Here is a 19,148-nt window from a genome sequence, read left to right on the forward strand (position 1 = left end):
CTGAAACGGCAAGACCGGCATCATCAGACTCTTTTTTTTTACACCTTCCGTATTTTCGGTTGTGGCGATATTGTATCGATTTGTTTCTATGATGATACAACCTTTACCAACATCTCAATATCTGTCCTGATGATATATTTTTTATTTGAGTCAATTTACAAATCTGTGATTGATACGATACAATGTCATCTGCACAACACAATGATTCATATTTATATCACATATCAGGTATTTGAATTAAAAACAGCGTTCTTCTTAAAAATGCTTCTTAAAAACTTGTAGCCAGAGGCTAAATGTTACTAGGGGGACTAGACTGGAAAGCAACTTGCAGCACTGCACTGTCACAAAATTATACAGCCTTCCTCTTTTTTAGAATCTGATAACAGACAGCATTGAACCAGTTATGGAGTTTGTTATAAAGACAAGGAAAGATTTTCTCCTCTAGATTAAATCCTACATCGGAGAACCAGCAATATGTCTGATCAGGAAAGTGTCATCTGGTTTGTCCTCCAACAACAACATTTAGCTTAGTTAGCTCTCATGTTTAAGGGGAGCTCAGACTGCTATAAAGCAGCCATCTTAGTCACATGACCCATTCAGAGGCTACATAGCTATAGAATTTTTTCAGTAAGGCAGCCTGCACAGGGCTTCAGTACACACCAAGTACTGTATAATGACCTGAAAATCATTGAATATATCATATATTAAGCTAATAGGCCAGTAGTTATGCATTTTGATGCTTTAATGCCAGATATTGTTTCCTAAAGTTGAAAGTTTGCAATAATAAAATTGTATTTTTATCCATCTGGATAGGTGTATTCTGAAATTTAGCCCTTAACTTATCCTACTAGCTTTAAGTAAATGAGAAATATTAGAACAAGAAGCTTCTGTTAGTGTTTTTTTTTTCTCTGAAAGTTTAAATTAAAAGAAAATCCCTCACATTTGGTTTGAAACCTTTTTTGTTTTCGCTTGATACTAGGAACCTTTGTTCTGCCTGTCCTGTTAGTGAGAACCCTGCAGAAGTTAGTATTGGTCTCCCTTCCTGACTCAGTGATAAATTGCTTTGCCGTCAGTTCCACCCCATTTGCAAACAGTCTTGTGCCTTTGTTTAACCTTCCCATGTACATCTCCTCTTAAATGCAACATATGTCACCCAAAATTCAACAGCCAGCCTTATTACATCCACAGCAACCTCAATTTGTCTCCTAGGATCTTTTTTTTTCTTTTGTACAAAAAAAAAAAAGAACTAGATTTTTGAAATTACTTTCTGTTTTTCCTGTAGATACTATCAGATGACGGTCAGCCGCTGTCTGGTGTGCTTCTCTCTCTGAGTGGAGGACATTTCCGTTCCAACCTTTTGACTCAGGACACCGGTCTTCTCACCTTTAATAATCTGGTGAGGAAGAAGCTCAGAAAAAAACATTCAATCATTTTTTCCAGCTTCTAATAACCTTTCTTTTCTCTTCAGAGTCCAGGTCAGTACTACTTCAAGCCAATGATGAAGGAGTTCCGCTTTGAGCCGGCGTCTCAAATGATCACAGTGGAGGAGGGTCAAAACCTGAGCATCGATATAACGGGCGTCAAGACTGCTTACAGGTAACCACACTTAATGTATGCAGAGCATTGAAGAAATATCCACTTGCACCAGTTATTCAGTGTTTTTTGCTGCTCTTCTGTAAAAGAATCAGATGTATTTTAGAGACAATGATCATAAAGCATTATGAAGACCAAGCAGATAAATCAGAAAGGAACCTATGGAGGAGTTTAAATCAGGGTTAGGTTCTAAACCTGCAATATCTACCAAGACGTGACTGTTTACCTCAGGTGACAGGCTGGGAAAGGAGAGCATCAATCAGAGAAGCAGCCAAAATGTCCATGGTAACTCTGGAGGAGCTGCAGAGATACATAGCTATGGTTTGAAAATCTCTGGAAAGGAAAACCTTTTAGTTGTTTTCTCCCATAATCTGTGTGTCATGAAAGATGGACAAAAAGCAGGTGGTTGTTAAAGAGACCAACCAACATAAGGCAGAATTTCTAAAGGTTCCTACACAGCGAGCACATGAAAGCGTTTTTTTGGTCAGTGGAGACCAAACTTTAGGTTTTTTGGTCTGCAGGCCACACAGAAATATTGACTCTGCACATTCCCTCCATGAAACACAGCATTATTGTGTGAGCTTTTTTTTTTTTTTTATTAAAAATTTTCCTTTTTTTTTTTATACTTTAATCATCCCAGAGGGAAATTACTTCTCTGCATTTAACCCATCCTCTTGGGGAGCAGTGGGCTGCCATTGTGCAGCGCCCGGGGAGCAGTGTGGGGTTAATGTTCTCGCTCAGGGACCCAGAGTGGCAGTCTGTGGAGGCCGGGTAGCTGGTCAGAGTTAATAGGAAGATGAATAGGGCTTAAAACAGGGCAGTCACTGGAAAAAAAACAACAACCAAAAAGGTGAACCTTCCAGTTGGATCGCGACCCTAAATGTACAGTAAGAGCTAGGACTGAACAGGTTTGGTGTAGTCATAGTCCTAATTGAAGTCCAGTTAAGATTCTGTGTTCACACATGCGCTTCATCCAGTCTGACTGCAACTGAGCTGGTTTGCCGTAAAGGGAGGCCATTTTCTGCATCATGTAAACGTGGTAGAAAAAAAATAAAATAAAAATATCCCTAAAGACCTGCAGCTGTCTTCAGTAGGAGTTTTATCTCAAACTTAGAACAAATGCAAACCACAAACAGATTTTTTATTTGTAAAACTAATTTAAACCAGTTGGGTTTTAATATTTTTTTCTATTCCGCTTTACCATTTTTTATATTTTTTTTTCTGCTTATTTTTTGATGGCAACTAGGGCTGAAACAATTAATCGGATTAAACGTGATTAATCGATTATTGAAATAACCATCAACCAATTTAGTAATCGATTAATCGTTTACTGGAGTAAAGAGACTTCTAAAATATGCTTTTAGCTGACAGAGCGACCCACTTAGATCAGTAATTATATCAAAATAGTCAAACAAATATATATAAATATAAACATTTTGCATTTAATATATAAAAATCCTTTTCATCTCTCAATTTGTTTAATTCTGTAAAACATCTTCTTTAAGAAACCTTTCCCAATCCAATTATTAAATGAAAAAATAACTGACTGATTAATCGATTAACAAAACAATGGTTAGTTGCAGCTCTAGTTACAACCTAACATGCGGTAGAAATACTTGTATATGACTCTGTGCTTCCCGGCCTTTTTAGAAAGCATTCCACCTGCTTGTTGTTCATGTTTATTATTGTTTTGTTGGCAGCTGCTACGGAGCGGTGCAGTCCCTGAGCGGCGACGCAGAGAGAGACGTGGCCGTGGAGGCGGTGGGTCAGGGAGACTGCAGCCTCTACAGTGAGGACACCGTCACTGATGAGGAGGGTCGATTCAGACTCCGGGGTCTGCTGGTGAGAGAAGGCTTTGGATCTAAGGGGGGATTGGGATTTATCACATCCCCAAGGGACAAAAACACAAAGTTTTGACCTTGCTAAATATAATGTGTAGGTGGTATTTAAGTTGGCATAAACTGAGACAATCAATGGCTGTTTCTTACCTCTAAGATTTAAGGCTGTTTTATTTAGTACCATGCATGATTAAATGTTTGTGTTTTGTTATTTTCTTTCAGCCGGGATGCAAATATCTGATACAGCTCCGAGCTGAGGGCAACGACCACATAGAGAGGGCATTACCTCAACACAGATCTATAGAGGTTGGTCCCAGCATGGGTACATGAACATAATAGAAGACGATTGGTGGATGTATGAGTCATAAACAGAAAACGATAAACCTGAATGCTAATAACACTTCTATTTAACCAAGTGAGTTGAATAAAATATCCGCCTCTATAGAATCCCATTCAGATGCTATTATGCAATGTTCTAAACTTAATGGGGAGTAAATTTAGTTTTGCATCAAGATAAACAAATAAGTGTGCCTTTCATCCATCATTTATAGAAACAGTTTCTTAGTTTCTACTGGTTAAAGACAGTGTTTAATGCTTCTATAGATGATGTCCTGTACTGTGATTAGGAGAAAGCAAAAAGCCTGTGTATAAAAAGGCAAATACTTGATCTTGTTCCTTTGTGTTGGACTCACCTGGTGGTATAGCAGTGGTTAAAGTCAGGCAAAGATAAACAGAGGCTATAAAGCTTTGTAGCAAACGGCGTGCATGATGAGCTGCTGAAGAGACAAAACCCAGGAATTAATGACCAAAGGCTTCAACCAAGCCCACTAAAAAAACCTTTTCAACTGCTCAAAATGCTCTTTGTGCTGCATTTTCCAGTGAATAGGTTTTAACAGAAACGTTTGGAACCAGATTTCATTTTTTCATGCTGTTCCTGCATGAATTATAGCACTGATAAGAGGCAAATAAACTCATAAATAATGCATGGCGTTAGGAAATATGTCATTTATAAGCTATAAGCTGAAGATGTGAAACAGAACCAAGTATTTTTCTTTGGTGTTTTACTATTAATTGAATGGTCGGCTTATTTTGGTTTCCTTTTGACACAAACCCTAATTTTTATTACTCTACTCTTCCATCTAAAGTTCTGAGTTTCCAGAGTTGAGATAACTTATGTAAAGATTTTGTGTAATTTCCTTGTTAAATCTCAGTTATATAAAGAAAGTTAAAGAGTGTGGAAAACTTGGGTAATTGAAATGTTAAAATAACTGTGAGAAACCTGTGATTGTGACTTATATCAGCTTCATCACATGGGCCCTTTTTGTTCGGCGAACAAAAGCAGTGCTAATCCGTCCCCCAACCAAATTCTAACCTCTCGTTTTAAAATTTTATCTCTTCTGAAAAGCCGCAGTCTGCCTAATCCCTCTCACGAGGCAGGAAATGCCTTAATTCCCCTTTTAATTCTGTTATTATCGCACCACGTGACTTTAACAAAAGGTTTCCCTCATTTGCCTTTTTTTCTTTTCTTTTTTTAGCAGGTAGTGGTTTTATTATTACATTAAGCTGTGAGTTTCATATCAGGTTGGCAGCAGTGACATTGAAGGGGTCAACATCATCGCCTTCAGGCAGATCAATCAGTTCGACCTCAGCGGGAACATCATCACATCTCCTGAACATCTCCCAACACTCTCGGTAGGATCACTAATCCCTCATGTTTGGTCTGTTCTCAGACTGTATGATAATCTCAGGAACATTTTCATTCCAAGGTTTACAAGCATTCATCACCAACATGAGTTTGATTTTGTATCTTTAATATTAGCTTTTTTTTCCTTTGTTTTGTGGGGATGGATAAACTTAAGATTATAAAATTTAAGGGATTGTTGTCAACCGGAAATGGTCGGATGAGTTTGTAGCATGTCAGAATTTGACGTGCAGGCCATGCCAGAATGTGCATTGCGTATGGTCTACAAAAAAATACACACAGGTTCAAATTTCTAATTATTCCTGATAAAATGTCCTTTAGCAAGCTGTAGCTATGCTTGTCATTGCCTTAAGATGCAAAGGAAAGCGTATCTGCATCCAGCCTTTAAAATGTCGATAGGAATAAGGTTGGTGCTTTAGGAAGATCATTCCAGAAGCTTAATGTTGGCCTGATTCATTCATCCCAAAGCCAGCTTTTTAGTTTGGGATCAGCGGTCCTGTTTTTAGGTCCAGACTGATCAAAGCTTCATTCACCTACTGGTTGATTTGAAGGTGAGGTGATGTTATAGATATTACCGTATTTTCCAGACTATAAGACACTACTTTTTCCCCACGCTTTGAACCACGCAGCTTTTTTATTGAAAAGTCATAGTTGGAAATGAAAGAATAAGGGGCTAATTTTCATTTAGCAGAACTAACTAGCCAGCAGCAGACACAATGTAGAACATATCTCCCAAATTTACACATTTTGACATTTATTTGCTGCATTAAAGCTGCCAAACCAATAAGATACTGGGCTCAAGTCCTGCAGAGCTGAAATAAAGAGCAGACTAAGCCCCACCTATCAGTAGAAGCTATTACTGCTGCAAGCCAACAAGCTAACGGGAGCTAGCATTCTTCTTCGTCCCTACTCTAGGGGCTTTATGTAGAGCTCCTCCTACAGGTTTGGCAGGAGACAGTTCAGTTAAGGAAAGTGGCGTCCTTGTGTTTAAGGTGTAGAGCTTGGAACCCTGAGGTTGTGAGTTTGAAACCCACGGATTGCCACATTGGGTCTCTAAGCAACCCCTGATTGCTCCCCAGGCACCCCACGATGGCAGCCCACTGCTCCACAAGGGAATGGGTTAAATGCAGAAGCAAATTTCTCCAGATCAATAAAGTTCAATTATTATTATTATTCAGTGGATATCAGCGGCTTATAGCCTGGTGCGCCTTATATATGTACGTATCCAGTATTTTCAAAAGATTTAGTGGGTGCGGCTTATAGTGAGGTGTTCTCTATAGTCCGGGAAATACGGTAGATGTGGTGGTCTCTTAATGCTGCCCAATTCAGCAGCACTGCTGGACGATTAAAAGCCTCACCTTGACCTTTTCCAAATTTCCCTTAGCCGTTTTCTTTTGCTTATCTGATATCTACCCGAATAACTCGTCTCTAGGATGTATGTAGCTGCCCATGTGGGTAGAGGCAGGTTTCAGCCACACTTGAAGATTTTTAGCTCTTCTTTTTGAGCCGGCATCACCTGCATATATGGACTGGATTTGGTTAGCTTTCAGAAATAACATCCACAAACTTTGGTGAAAGTTTGCTTCCCAAGTGTCGAAAACTAACCAGTATAAGAAAGGTCCTTTATCTCTACAGGGAGGACAGAAACAATACCAAGTTGTTCTTTTTTCTATCATGATTGTTTTAACATCAAAGAGTTGAAAGCGCAAAGATAATGATCTTCTTGTTTGCAGGTGAAACTGTACAAGAGCGACAACCTGGACAATCCAATCAACACCGTGTCTTTGGGACAGTCCCTCTTCTTCCACTTTCCCCCTCTGGATAGGGATGGAGAGGTACCGGCTTAGCATCTATGCAAAATATTGCATTAACTAGTAATGATGTGTGTGCTTCATAGGTTTATAATGTGTAACCTGTCTCTCCTTTGGGTTTCTTTAGAGCTATGTTCTCATGCTCTACTCCACCCTGTCCCGCTCCCAGTATGACTTTACGCTACCTCAGGTCTCCTTCACTTCCACTGGTTACCACAAGCACGTCACCCTCACCTTCAACCCTACTGTAAGAAACCGAAAAAACACGGCTTCATTTTTTCAAAGTCAACTTTATCCTCAACATCTAAAGAGTTTTGTTTAACCCTAACCTTTTCTCTCCTGTTTGTCTTTTTCTCCATTTTTCCTGCAGCGTAAAGTGCCGGACCAGGATGTTGCACAAGGCTCCTACATTGCTCTGCCTCTAACTTTGCTCTTGCTGTTAGCGGCGTACAACCATGAGAAGGTATCTGTCAAATTAAACCGAATCCAGACGTCCAATACTAATGGACTTATTTTTCCTCAGTTTTATATTTCTAAATCTTGTATTGAATTTAGTTTATTTAGTGATAGCGCAGGAGAGAACGACATTAACACGTCATTACCACCATTTCGGAAGATGAAAGCTAAACGCCAAGAGCTCATTTCCATTTTGGAAAAAGACAATGAGAACAAAGAAACTGCTATAATGAAATTAAGTATTAATCAAAATGATCAAATATTTAGAAAGACTCCATTCCTGTGGAATCGTCTGGAATTAGATTTCAGTATTTTCCAGGTATAAATATGGAGGAAAAATATATTTCCAGTCTGTCGATGGAGGAAGAACACATGATTTAGACAACGGGGAGACAAAGATTTACATTTCTTTTCTTTTTTCCACCTTGCCTCATTGTTCATTCCTTCCCTTCTTTCTACTTACACTGTCTTCATATTTACCTTCTTCTTGGGGTATTTTTACTTTGCAGGCAAATTCATCCCAAATATATTTCTTTCTGTCCATGTGTTTCATATCAGACTTTTTCATGGCAGTTAAAAGGCCCAATTGTGATCCATTAGCCTAAGTAAATAAAATGAACCATAAATAAATAAAAATCCCTGTGTTCTCTGTGTTAAATTTTAAATCGTCTGCAGGCTGAGCGATCATGTTGCATTTCATCCAGACTCTGATTCCTCACACAGACTCCTCTCCAACTCCGCAATCACTGCTCCACAGATACCTTAATATTTCTGCTCTTTATCCTTCCTTTACCTTGATTTGGCCACAATACTGTCAACAATTTATAACAACACAGAGATAGGAACTCTGACATTACTTCTGTAAACAGTTCTCTGCTGTGTTGGGCTGGGTATAGTTCAAAAATTTTCGGTGCCGGTACCAATACCGATACCTTCACTTCAGTACCGGTTCCTGAACAATACTTTTTTCGATACCAATTTTATAATATCAATTCGAAGAAAAAGAAAATTACACAACATAAAAAAGTACAAATCTTGAGTTTTATTTTAAAGGAATAGTACACCCAAAACATGATTAGCCTTCATTTTCTACTCACCCCCATGCTGAACAACACTCTGGAGTACTTTTTTGATATCTCAAATGCATCTGGAGATCTGGGAGGCTTCTTGCTGTCTGCTGACATTCAAATAATGGAGGTCTATGGCGCCCGAGACTGAAAGGTCCATAAAAGTCCACAAAAAACGTGTCAATATTCCTCCATACTGCTCGTCCAATGTATTCCAAGTGTCCTGAGTGGGTAGCGTCCATAATTTACTCGAAACGAAGTCATTTAGAATGTTTTTAGAGCATAAACAGTAATGTATAGGATTTCCTAAAAGCGCGCGCATGCGCGCTCACGAAGCTACGGAAGCCGGCAGACCAAACCAGATGAAAGTGCGCATTCAGCGTCTGCTCTGCCGATAATGCAAGCGTAGAAGAAGAAATGTGCTGTTTACCTGTGCAAAGAAAGAAACAACGAAAGAAAAATGTCTGAGGACTTCAGTGTTGAGGAAGAGCATGAGTTCTTTGCCGAGCTGAATGCGCACTTTCGTCTGGTTTGGTCTGCCGCGGTTTCCGTAGCGTTGTGAACTCGCAGGCGCGCGCTTTAGTAAATCCTATACACTACTGTTTATGCTCTAAAAACATTCTAAATGACTTCGTTTCGAGTAAATTCTGGATGCTACCCACTCAGGACACTTGGAATACATTGGACAAGCAGTATAGAGGAATATTGACACGTTTTTTGTGGACTTTTATGGACCTTTCTGTCTCGGGCACCATAGACCTCCATTATTTGAATGTCAGCAGACAGCAAGAAGCCTCCCAGATCTCCAGATGCATTTGAGATATCAAAAAAGTACTCCAGGGTGTTGTTCAGCATGGGGGTGAGTAGAAAATGAAGGCTAATCATGTTAAAAATAACTTAAGAGACCTGGGTTATGTTATTAAATAATGACAAAGAATAAACTAAAGTGACCAGAAAAGTGACCAAAATTAATATAACAACTTTATTTATAAATTTATTTATTTATTTATTTGTTATATTTATTTTGGTCACTTTTCTGGTCACTTTAGTTTATTCTTTGTCATTATTTAATAACATAACCCAGGTCTCTTAAGTTATTTTTCTTTAAAACAATTCTGTTATGGTTAAAGAAGTTGGTTAAATAAAGATTTAATTTAAAGTCTGTGTTTGTGTTCTTTATTAAAATTAAATCATTTAGCAATATCATTAAATGTCCAGGCAGAGCTGCACATAAAATATGGTTTCAAATCTTTTCAATAATTATCGATCAATATGCATTTTTTTTTATCGATAAGCTTTTTTTCTATATCAGCCAGCCCTACGAGGCATGTTTTGATGCTCTGTAGAACCGAAGCATTTCGGTTGGTACCATAAAAGAACCGATGTTCGGTACCCAGCCCTACTGCTGTGTGACTCTACACTGTCTTTCTGTGCATGTGGGTCTCTTTGAAATGTTCCCGAATAGACTCTGATGGTGGTCGCATTTAGGAAGTAGTCTGAACCATGGGAAAAAAAAAATCTGAAATGAGTGAATGTAGCCTGCTTCCAACCTCTTTCTTCCCTATTCATCTCCCTCCTTTTCTCTTTCCTACAATCTTCCTTTTTTCTGCTCTTATGTGCTACCTTCCATTTTTCCAGATTCTTCCTTTTTTCCTCTTTCTTCTTGTTGTCTAACTTCCTTTTTTTTTCTTGTGTTTTTTTATTTTTTACCTTGCTGTAATCAATCATTTAAAAGCAGCCTGACATCATCACATTGACCATTTTAAATGCGGTAAACTCAGTAATGCAATACCTCCTCGATGATCTAATACTGCTTTTGAGCCAGTGACTTAAATAACCAGTCTGTAGTTTCTTATTTAAGTGTATTATTTCCTGTCAGACTTGTAATTTATAGTCCTTTTGTTCCAGGTGATTCCACTCTTGTTGCAGCTGGTGAATCGTGTCCAGGGTGCGAGGAGCATGGCTCAGACCAGCACAGACAGCGCTGCTCTAGATGAAGCTAAACGTCAGGCTAAAAGACAGAAAGCCAGGCGTACGTGAGGCGGGTCCATCCCTCACATCTTTGTCCACTAAACTGAACACTAGCCACAGTGACCTCAAAGAACGAAGAGGACTCGCTTCACAGGCCTCTAGGCCCATGTGTTGGTTTGCTAGTGAACTGTTTAGCTGGCCAAGATGTGATTTAGATGGGGAAAAAACCTGAACCCCTTAACATGCTTTGGCAACACCTCGTCAGCCAATCGGATTCACCAGACAAACATAAAGCTGGGGCTTTACATTTGTTTGTTTTCCACCAGTTTTTGTACATCATACCTGTTCATATTTTTATACATTTGGAATTAATTATGGTCAACATGTTCATTTTTAAGCTCTTACCTGCCTCTCATGTTTTTATTGTTCAGGTTCAGGACTTCAGGTGTTACATTTCTATCTGGGCTAAGGTCAGTTTAGATGGTGCGCGGTAGTTTTATTCAGACTGTGGCATGAATTCAATCAGACTGAATTAATTCACCTGTAAATATGACACCAGGTGTTCTGTTCTAAACTGAGCTAAATCTGCTAACAGAGATGCTAAATCCTCTGAGTTACAGTGACACACTCCACCTATGATGGTGTTCTCCTCTGAAGATAACCCTTCACTTCGTGTCCATGTCAGGAAAAGCATAAGAAGGCAGTGAAGATCACAATGCTTTTTTTTTTTTTTTTTAAGAAGCCGGGGTAAGGGGGAAATAGCTGATTAATTTATTAACTTGTTTAATCAGATGTGAATGATGAGTAGTGGTGTTGAGTGCAGCTTTTTGTGTGATTATCTAGTGTTAAAAGTTGAAAAGTCATCCTTAAAACTGTGAGTTGATGTGACTCTACACATCGCCTGTCATGAGTCAAACGATTCAAACTTTTTCTGATTTATTATTATTTCCTGTCTAGTTTCACTTTAACTCCAGGGTTAATGTTTAGCTGATTGAGGAGAAGGGGAGGGAATCTTTCATTAGTTCATGATCTTTTCTTTTTGATTTTTGACAAAATAAAGTTTGACTGAAAAAGGAGATTAACTGGACTGTTTTATTAACTTGCCGGTTGAGGGCAGTGTTATTCTAGCCCCAAAACAATCAGACAGCTCCTACAGTTAAGCTCCTTATCTTAATTTTTTACTTCTTCTTATGAAGTACAAAATGTGTACTATATTATAACTTTCCACCTTGTTACTCCTCCTTTCTATGTGTATGTAAAATACCTCAAAATGTGCTTGTTAGAGGTTAGCTATGGTATTAAAGCACTGCATCACTAACCTGGGAAGGTGACCTGCTAACAGGTTTATCTTTTATACTCTGCAGTCATAGCTTCGTACCAACATCTGTTTTTTTTTACCTGCACAAGCAGCTACATGAGTGATCGAAAGGGAAATTGTCCTGTATCAAAGCAGCTGATAATTATTTTTTTAACATCTAAAGATGGCACATCATTTAACTTCAATTAAGCTCTCACTTTTATTTTTATTTTCTGCACATTCAGTCAAAAGTACTTTATCACTTTGTCTTTGCTGCAGATGGTCTGAATTAAACTGAAGCAGTGCTAATATATTCCTAAATGGTGCCAATATTCTTGTTTGGGTTTTTTTCCTCAGGAACAGTGGAAATGATGCGATATATTTTAAGTAAAAGTCAGTACCTCATTCTGACTCAAACAGCAAAATTCAAAGTTCGACATTCAAACAAGATGCTTTCAACTCACCGGTAGGGTTGTAGAGTTTGGCTGAAATAAAATGTTTGTATTTTCCCCTAAAAATTCTAATCATGCTCTGCTCTAACCACAAGCATATACATGTTAGGCTTCAGGATTTCATTTATTTACTTATTTTTTAACAACCCTCTTGTCCAGAGTTTGTTTTGGGACTACATTGTTAGGAGGGAAAATTCTCACTTCTAGTATGGAGGGTATTACCACCACCTGATGTGCTGGAGCGAAAAGCTAGGTCCCTTACTCATAAAATGTAACATTACCTGCAATTTGGTAATCCTGTTTAAAACGATTATATTCTTAACACCATTAATTACTAAGCCTAGTTATTTATGAAAGCAAAGATTCGTTCTAAATGTTTCACCTCTTTCCATTCTGATAAGTATCCCCTCATCTTGATACTGCCATCACCTCTTAAGGTTAGTTTTGGCATCATTTTATAATTAATTAACTGATGTTTACATCATAGTTAAGCCTAAAATTATTAATCCATTTGAAGTGTTTGAAGTCATGTTTTGAAATGCCCAACTTTACATGGCGCTCATAATTCATCATTAAGACAAATACTTAAAATACTACAAATATCCATATGCAGAAATCTGGTATATGGGTTGGAGAGATGGTTTCAATAATGTAATGCCAATGAAAGCAGTTAAAAGAAAATTTGAAATTGCTATTTTTTTTTTTTTTTTTTTTTTTGAGACATTTCTGAGAACAATTTTAACTTTTTTTTTTTCTTTAAAATCTCCCATGGCTATAAACAATTCCTAACAGTGGCTCTAAGCCCCAGATTTAATTCTGGTTCTCTCCGCTTCTCCGTCATCTTTCAGTACCCAAAAAGTTCTTCAGTACCCTGCCTGAAATAGATATAAACCATCCCTGAAATGAAATAATTTATCATCAAGCCAGTTCAACTTCAAAATCCCAAACTTTTGTAACTCTTTATCGTCTTCTGTAAGAACTGATATTTTGCCTTCCTCTCCTGTTACACTGACGCGTTTGACACGGTACTTATGTGGATCCTGCACAGTAAGCTCTACTTGCCTGTACTCTGTGGACCTCCTTCCAAAGATAGCAGGTGTTCTGTCATTCAGTGAACAGCCTGTTTGACAGCAGCCGAGACACCAAACCAAGCTCCTCTGCTGGCATTTTGATTTGATGCAATTGAGATGCACCCAATTAGTGTGAGCCACGCAGCTCGGTGTCTGTCTTGAAATGAAAGCTTCAACACATACGGGTGTCAGCAGCATGATCAGATAAGCTTGTTGCTCTCTGGATACAAACCACATCTTGTTTATATATAAAAAAAAAATCTATTTTCATTATTTTATACAAACAATATGATTTTTCTAATTTATATTTTGAGATGGGAGGGTATTATTAGGCACCTATCTGTTTAAAAACTTGTCAGATTTTACTTAAACTAATTCTTTCAGTCATATCTTATTTTGAAATGCTTAGCATGTCCTTTCAAAATGTCTGTGAGGTACTTCCAAGCCAATGTCATATAATAAAGGAGTTAAAAACATCTATGCTGTACTTTCAAAGAGGAAATTTCTTACCCATCTTCCCATATGGTCTTTATTATCTTATTTTGTATCACTATATAAAGTGATATATGACTGTGTAATTCAAATCTATACCCGATGATGTATAGGCAAAAGAAAAAACATCCCAACAGAGAAGAAAGGAGGCAGCAAGGGATCAAACCCGGATGTTCGATGCAAGGAAAAGATGGAGGGAGGAAGGATTTAATATTCAAAGTGTATGATTACAAGATGACAGTGGTGAGGGTGATGTGTAACACTATCAACTCCATGCTCTCTGTGGCAGCTAAGGTCAGTGTGTATGAACCGACTCTCAAGTGAGGTTTATATCAATACAAGAGGTGGGTCATATTCCCATTTTCTGAAATCCAATGCTTGCTTACAGCTACAAGCACAGACGCTTTGGAGGGGAGGAGCTTAAGCAAAGAAAAGGCACCTATTGTAATTTTTTGCACTAAACTAAAAAAAAACTAATCAACTCATTAAATACAGTAAATCAAGTTATCAAACTGAATAAATAAAAGGCGAAAACTGACAAAACACAGCTATATTCTGTATTTTTTAATGAACACACAACATTTTGAATAATCATCAAAAATATTTTGACTTAAAAATGATCAATAACTCTGCTCAAAATAAATTAAAATGAGAATATAAAGCCTAAATATAAAGCTTCGGCATCCGACTAAAAAAAGTCCACAAGTATTGTACTGAAGACAGGAACACTGGAAAGATGAGCCATGCCTTGCCGGATGTCTTGATAGGCTGATCAAACAAGAAAGCAGAACAAACACCAGAGGCTGCAAACACACACAGTGCCTTTATTATAAATTGGCAACAACAATTTAAATTTGGTAATGATCCAGATCATGTGCGAGTTTTATCTATAGGTATAAGTCACAATATAGGGGGAAATAAAATAGGATAGGCCTATAAAATAGTAGCAAGTTCTGCTTAATGAACTATTAGTGAAGTGGTTTCACCAGTGATTTTTCAGTCATAGGATGAGGCATGACTAAAACAGATCAGTGTGGTGTCCATAGTCGTACAGCCCATTTGAAAGAGTTCTTTTAAGATTATTGATGAGAATGGTAGATCATTATTAAGTATTATTTACTATTTTATCCTGATGAAGGTGCAGGTTTCTTATCAAAGCTGTTTCTTCTAATGAATCTGCCAAGCGCTAAGAAGTTAGGCAGATGAACAGATCGGCTGTTAGGTTTGATCCAAATAATGAAAATCGGTCCGCACTCTTTAGCAAAAGCAGAAGGGCAACAGTAAATGCCATGATAAGTGCTGTCTGAATAGCGCTAGTAGTAAGGAAGGATTATGGTAAAAGAGTCTGTATGCTTCCTATCATGCAGTTGGAAGAAAGCCATTTCTTAAATATATCCATAAAAAGTATAACTTAAAGTTCGCCATAAGCCACCAGGGAGACACAGCAAACATGTGGAAGATGGTGCCCTGATTAGATGAAACTAAAATCAAACCGTTTTGCAAAAATGCAAAGTTTTATGTTTGGCCGAAAAGTAACACAGCTCATCACCTTGAAGACACCATTCCCACTGTCAAACATGATGGTGGCAGCATCATGGTTTGGGACAGGGAAGATGGATGGAGCCAAATGCAGAACCATTCTGGTAGAAAACCTGTTGGAGTTTGCAAAAGATCTGAGAATGGGACGGAGATTTATCTTCCAACAAGATAAAGATCCAAAACATAGAGCAACATCTAAAATGGAATAGTTCACAAAAAAAAAAAAAAAAAAAAAAACATTCAGGCGTTGGAATGGCCAAGTCAAAGTCCAGACCTTAATCTAATTCCGAATCTGTGGAAAGACCTGAAAACTGCTATTCACACCTTCCATCCAACCTCAAAAAAAAAGAAAGATGGTCAAAAATTTCAGTTTCTCAACGTGCAAAACTGATAGAGACATACCCCAATGACTTGCAGCTGAACTCGCAGCAAAAGGTGGCGCTACAAAGTATTAAGTCGAAAGGGCTGAATAATTTTAATCACCCAATTTTTCCTATTTTATTAATTGTTCAAAAAGTTTAAAATGTCCAATAAATCTTGTTCCACTTCATGATTGTGTGCCACTTGTTAATTCTTCACAAATATATATTTTTTATAACTTTATGTTTCAAGCATGAAATGTGGCAAAAGGTCGAAAGAGTTCAAGGGGGCCGAATACTTTTGCAAGGCACTGTATTCACATGCCCTCAGATAATGGACTGTCTGTAGTTGTCTTGTCAGTTCTAAATGCTCTGTTTATCACAGCTGAGGTCAATTCACTTTACCGGTTTGAAATCTCCCAGTTCAGTGCTGAGAAAAAGACTGAGTTAATTTCTTAATTCGAGCCAGTACATTCTTTTTGTTTTTGTCTTTTGAGGTATTAGGTATTGTTATTGTACAGTAGGCTGACAGAAAAAGTGGTACGAGAGAGGGGAGAGACATGCTACAGACCACAGACCGCATTCAAACCCAGGTTGGCCATGTTGAGGACTAAGGATTCCATACATGGGTCGTGCAAACTAACCACAAGCATGACCGAGCCAATTACATTTTGACAAACCTTTTTATGTCATTAATAATAATTGATCTTTATTGATTTCACATTGGAGAATGTATCTCTGAATTTGACCCATCCCAAAGGGGATGTGGGCTGCCATTGTGCGGCGCCTGGGGAGCTGTGTGGGGTTAAGGGTCTTGGTCGGAGACCCAGACTGGCAGTTTGTAGGAATGGGCCTCAAACTCAAAACCTCAGGATTCCAAGTACTATGCCCAAACCACTAGGCCACCACTTGTAAACATTTTTGACAGAAACAGGATCAATTAAAAACTGCATTGCTAACAGTGTTTCTTTTTTTTTTTTATTAACTGAGTGATCTCACTAATTCAATTTCACCTTTTGGTCGTGCTGTTACATTACATGTAATATAACATGGCTTCAAGCAATTAAAGAGAGTTCTCACAAATGCAGCTCTCTGCTGCTAGAGAGAACTGTGTTATTGTTTTGTTTCTAGTGGAGTGGAGAGTCCTGTGAGACAGACATGCATGTTGCTGACTTTCTGAGGAGGCTCAAGGTAGAGGATGTTCATACACACACAAAATAATACTAACATAAAAAGAGGCAAGATGATGGCAAAGAGTCTCCCATATTTGATGATAGGGTACCTAAGATGAAGGTATAATCACTATTTTATGTTTAGTAAGGTCTAAGTCTAAATGTTCCTGAGATTTGCTTTGATTATGTTTAAGAACAAAGTAATTCTCCATGTTGGTTACAAGCATCTCTGACCTAATGAAGCACATCCCATTGTCTCACCTTTCCCTTACACTGACTTACAAGTATTTGCCTTTTACATTACTCTTTAAATCTTCAGTGGTATACTTAAATTCTAAAACAGTTGTTTAATTTTTAACAAAGTATAATTTCTTTTTGCAATAGTGCTTAAAAAAGCATATTTTTTTCAGTGTTAGACACATTAAGGAAAGTAATGTTATAACCACAATATAACATAATAACAACAATATACACAAATATATAAGAACTTAGAGGTGTCTTAACTAAATTGTTGCCCCACATTTACTACATTAGTGGAGATTAGTGAGTATTTAGTCTTTTTTATTTAATAAGCAATGAATTAATATTAAACATTTAGTATTTGATAACTGTTGCATCTAAAGTAATGATAACCAGAAAGTTATTTAAATGACGGTAATAAGCATTTTAGATAATCAAAGTTACTCTGAATAGTAACTGATTACTTTGATCTGTGTATTAGCTGAGATAGTAAGACTTAGTTTTTGGACGTAAGAGCATCTCTAACAAGGTTACTTTTTTAAGTAATGTGACCAACTTACCAAAATCTGTTGTGTAAGTATTAGTGTTGTTATGATGTGTTCATTTACTATGGAAAATTTTGTTTTCCAATATAAGAAATGTTAAAGAACTTGTTAGTTGACGAGTTTGTTCCAGCACCAATGCACATATTCACATATTTATCCTTCCCTTGACAGTTTCTACGTTCACTTCTATGATCAACATGCTGTCCAACGCCTCAATGCCCGGCAGATCAAATGGATTTTCAAACCCACTGGCCATTCAGTAAAGACTTCCCATGCAGCCACCCCATTGACTTCAGATTATATTTGTTGGTCGAGGTTGTGATGAAAGCACAGACATCAAGGTATAATGAAAAAGGAACAGGGGCTCTGGGAACCTCTGAGTCTCTGCCTGTTCTGCCTTTGCCTGATGACAGCTGAAAACTGCTGCTGCATTACATACCGGTATGATTTTTCTCTTTGAAGCTTGATGAAAATTGATGAAACAAAGGAGATGGAACAAGAGATAATTAAAAGAAAAATGTCCCAAGGAGAGACAAATAAATTCACCCTAGAAGAAGCTCTGTCCATAAGGCTTCCAAATAAAGATTTGATCTCTAAATGTTAGATTTATTATCAGTTTACAGCTTTAGAAATATAGATTCATATCTAATTATTACAAAAGCTCTTAAGAGAGGGGTGTGGATTTCACTTTATTTAAATGCTGTTTTATTTTCTACAATTTAATGTTTTAGCTCACTTGAAGATTCTGTTAAAAACTGTCCTCAATTTTTTGCGAGATGCATTATGTTATTTGTAAAATATGTTTAACACACCGCCTCATTTAAAGTGTAATCGAGTGAATGAACATTGGATCTGGATTAGAATCTAACACAGTATGCCTAGTAGTTTTGATTTTCTTGGTTATTGTCCATTTATCTGATTGCACACATGAAATTTTCTCATATATGAAACCAATCAGAGTTTCAATAGGATTTAATAATCCTACCGTAATTTACATTAAAGATACAGAAAAATTAAAAATGATCCACAATCAAACTTAAATAATATAAAATAAAACTATTTACCCATCATTGTTTCCTTCATCATCTTGTTCTACAGATAAAATACTGAAGAATACAAACAGATTTTTCTTTTTGCATGACTGTATATTAACTGTTGAATAAGTCAAACTTTGAATGTGAAAGCCGTGACTAGTTAAGTAAAATTAATGTGATTCCAATGAGAGAAGTGGAAAAGCCTTTCATTGTATCGTTATTAGAGTAATATTTGTGGTACATTTATAAAAAAAGATCTTATTTCAGTGAGTTTTACAAATCTTTTACCAGAGGCCATTAAATAGAGCTTATAGGAGTTGATCACTTTTCCCAGTGGTGGTAGATTCTTCTTTGTGGTTATTAGCTGATCTGACTGAGTGTTCATTTCCAGCTATTCATTATTTTTTAATCAGTAATTTTAAGGCTAGAATTATTATGATTGAATGAATTTAACATGAATTCTTGAGGCTCTATCTTATTATAATCTGTATAGCAAGATGAAAAGGAAAA

The 19,148-nt window shown here is 37.3% G+C and overlaps 1 protein-coding gene across 1 annotated transcript in view; it reads left to right on the plus strand.

The window, feature by feature from the left end:
- nomo (nodal modulator) overlaps positions 1–11,516 on the plus strand; it is a 30,632-nt gene extending 19,116 nt beyond the window's left edge. The window contains exons 23-31 of the mRNA XM_038290706.1: positions 1,283–1,396; positions 1,469–1,596; positions 3,294–3,435; positions 3,654–3,737; positions 5,013–5,123; positions 6,867–6,968; positions 7,072–7,191; positions 7,315–7,407; positions 10,376–11,516. Coding sequence (XP_038146634.1) covers positions 1,283–1,396; positions 1,469–1,596; positions 3,294–3,435; positions 3,654–3,737; positions 5,013–5,123; positions 6,867–6,968; positions 7,072–7,191; positions 7,315–7,407; positions 10,376–10,507 — 1,026 coding nt within the window. The 3' untranslated portion in view covers positions 10,508–11,516. The remainder of the gene's footprint in view (positions 1–1,282; positions 1,397–1,468; positions 1,597–3,293; positions 3,436–3,653; positions 3,738–5,012; positions 5,124–6,866; positions 6,969–7,071; positions 7,192–7,314; positions 7,408–10,375) is intronic.
- Positions 11,517–19,148: the final 7,632 nt, after the last annotated feature.

This window comes from Cyprinodon tularosa, unplaced genomic scaffold (genome assembly GCF_016077235.1).
Source record: "Cyprinodon tularosa strain WSP-4 unplaced genomic scaffold, ASM1607723v1 ctg287, whole genome shotgun sequence".
NCBI lineage: Eukaryota > Metazoa > Chordata > Actinopteri > Cyprinodontiformes > Cyprinodontidae > Cyprinodon > Cyprinodon tularosa.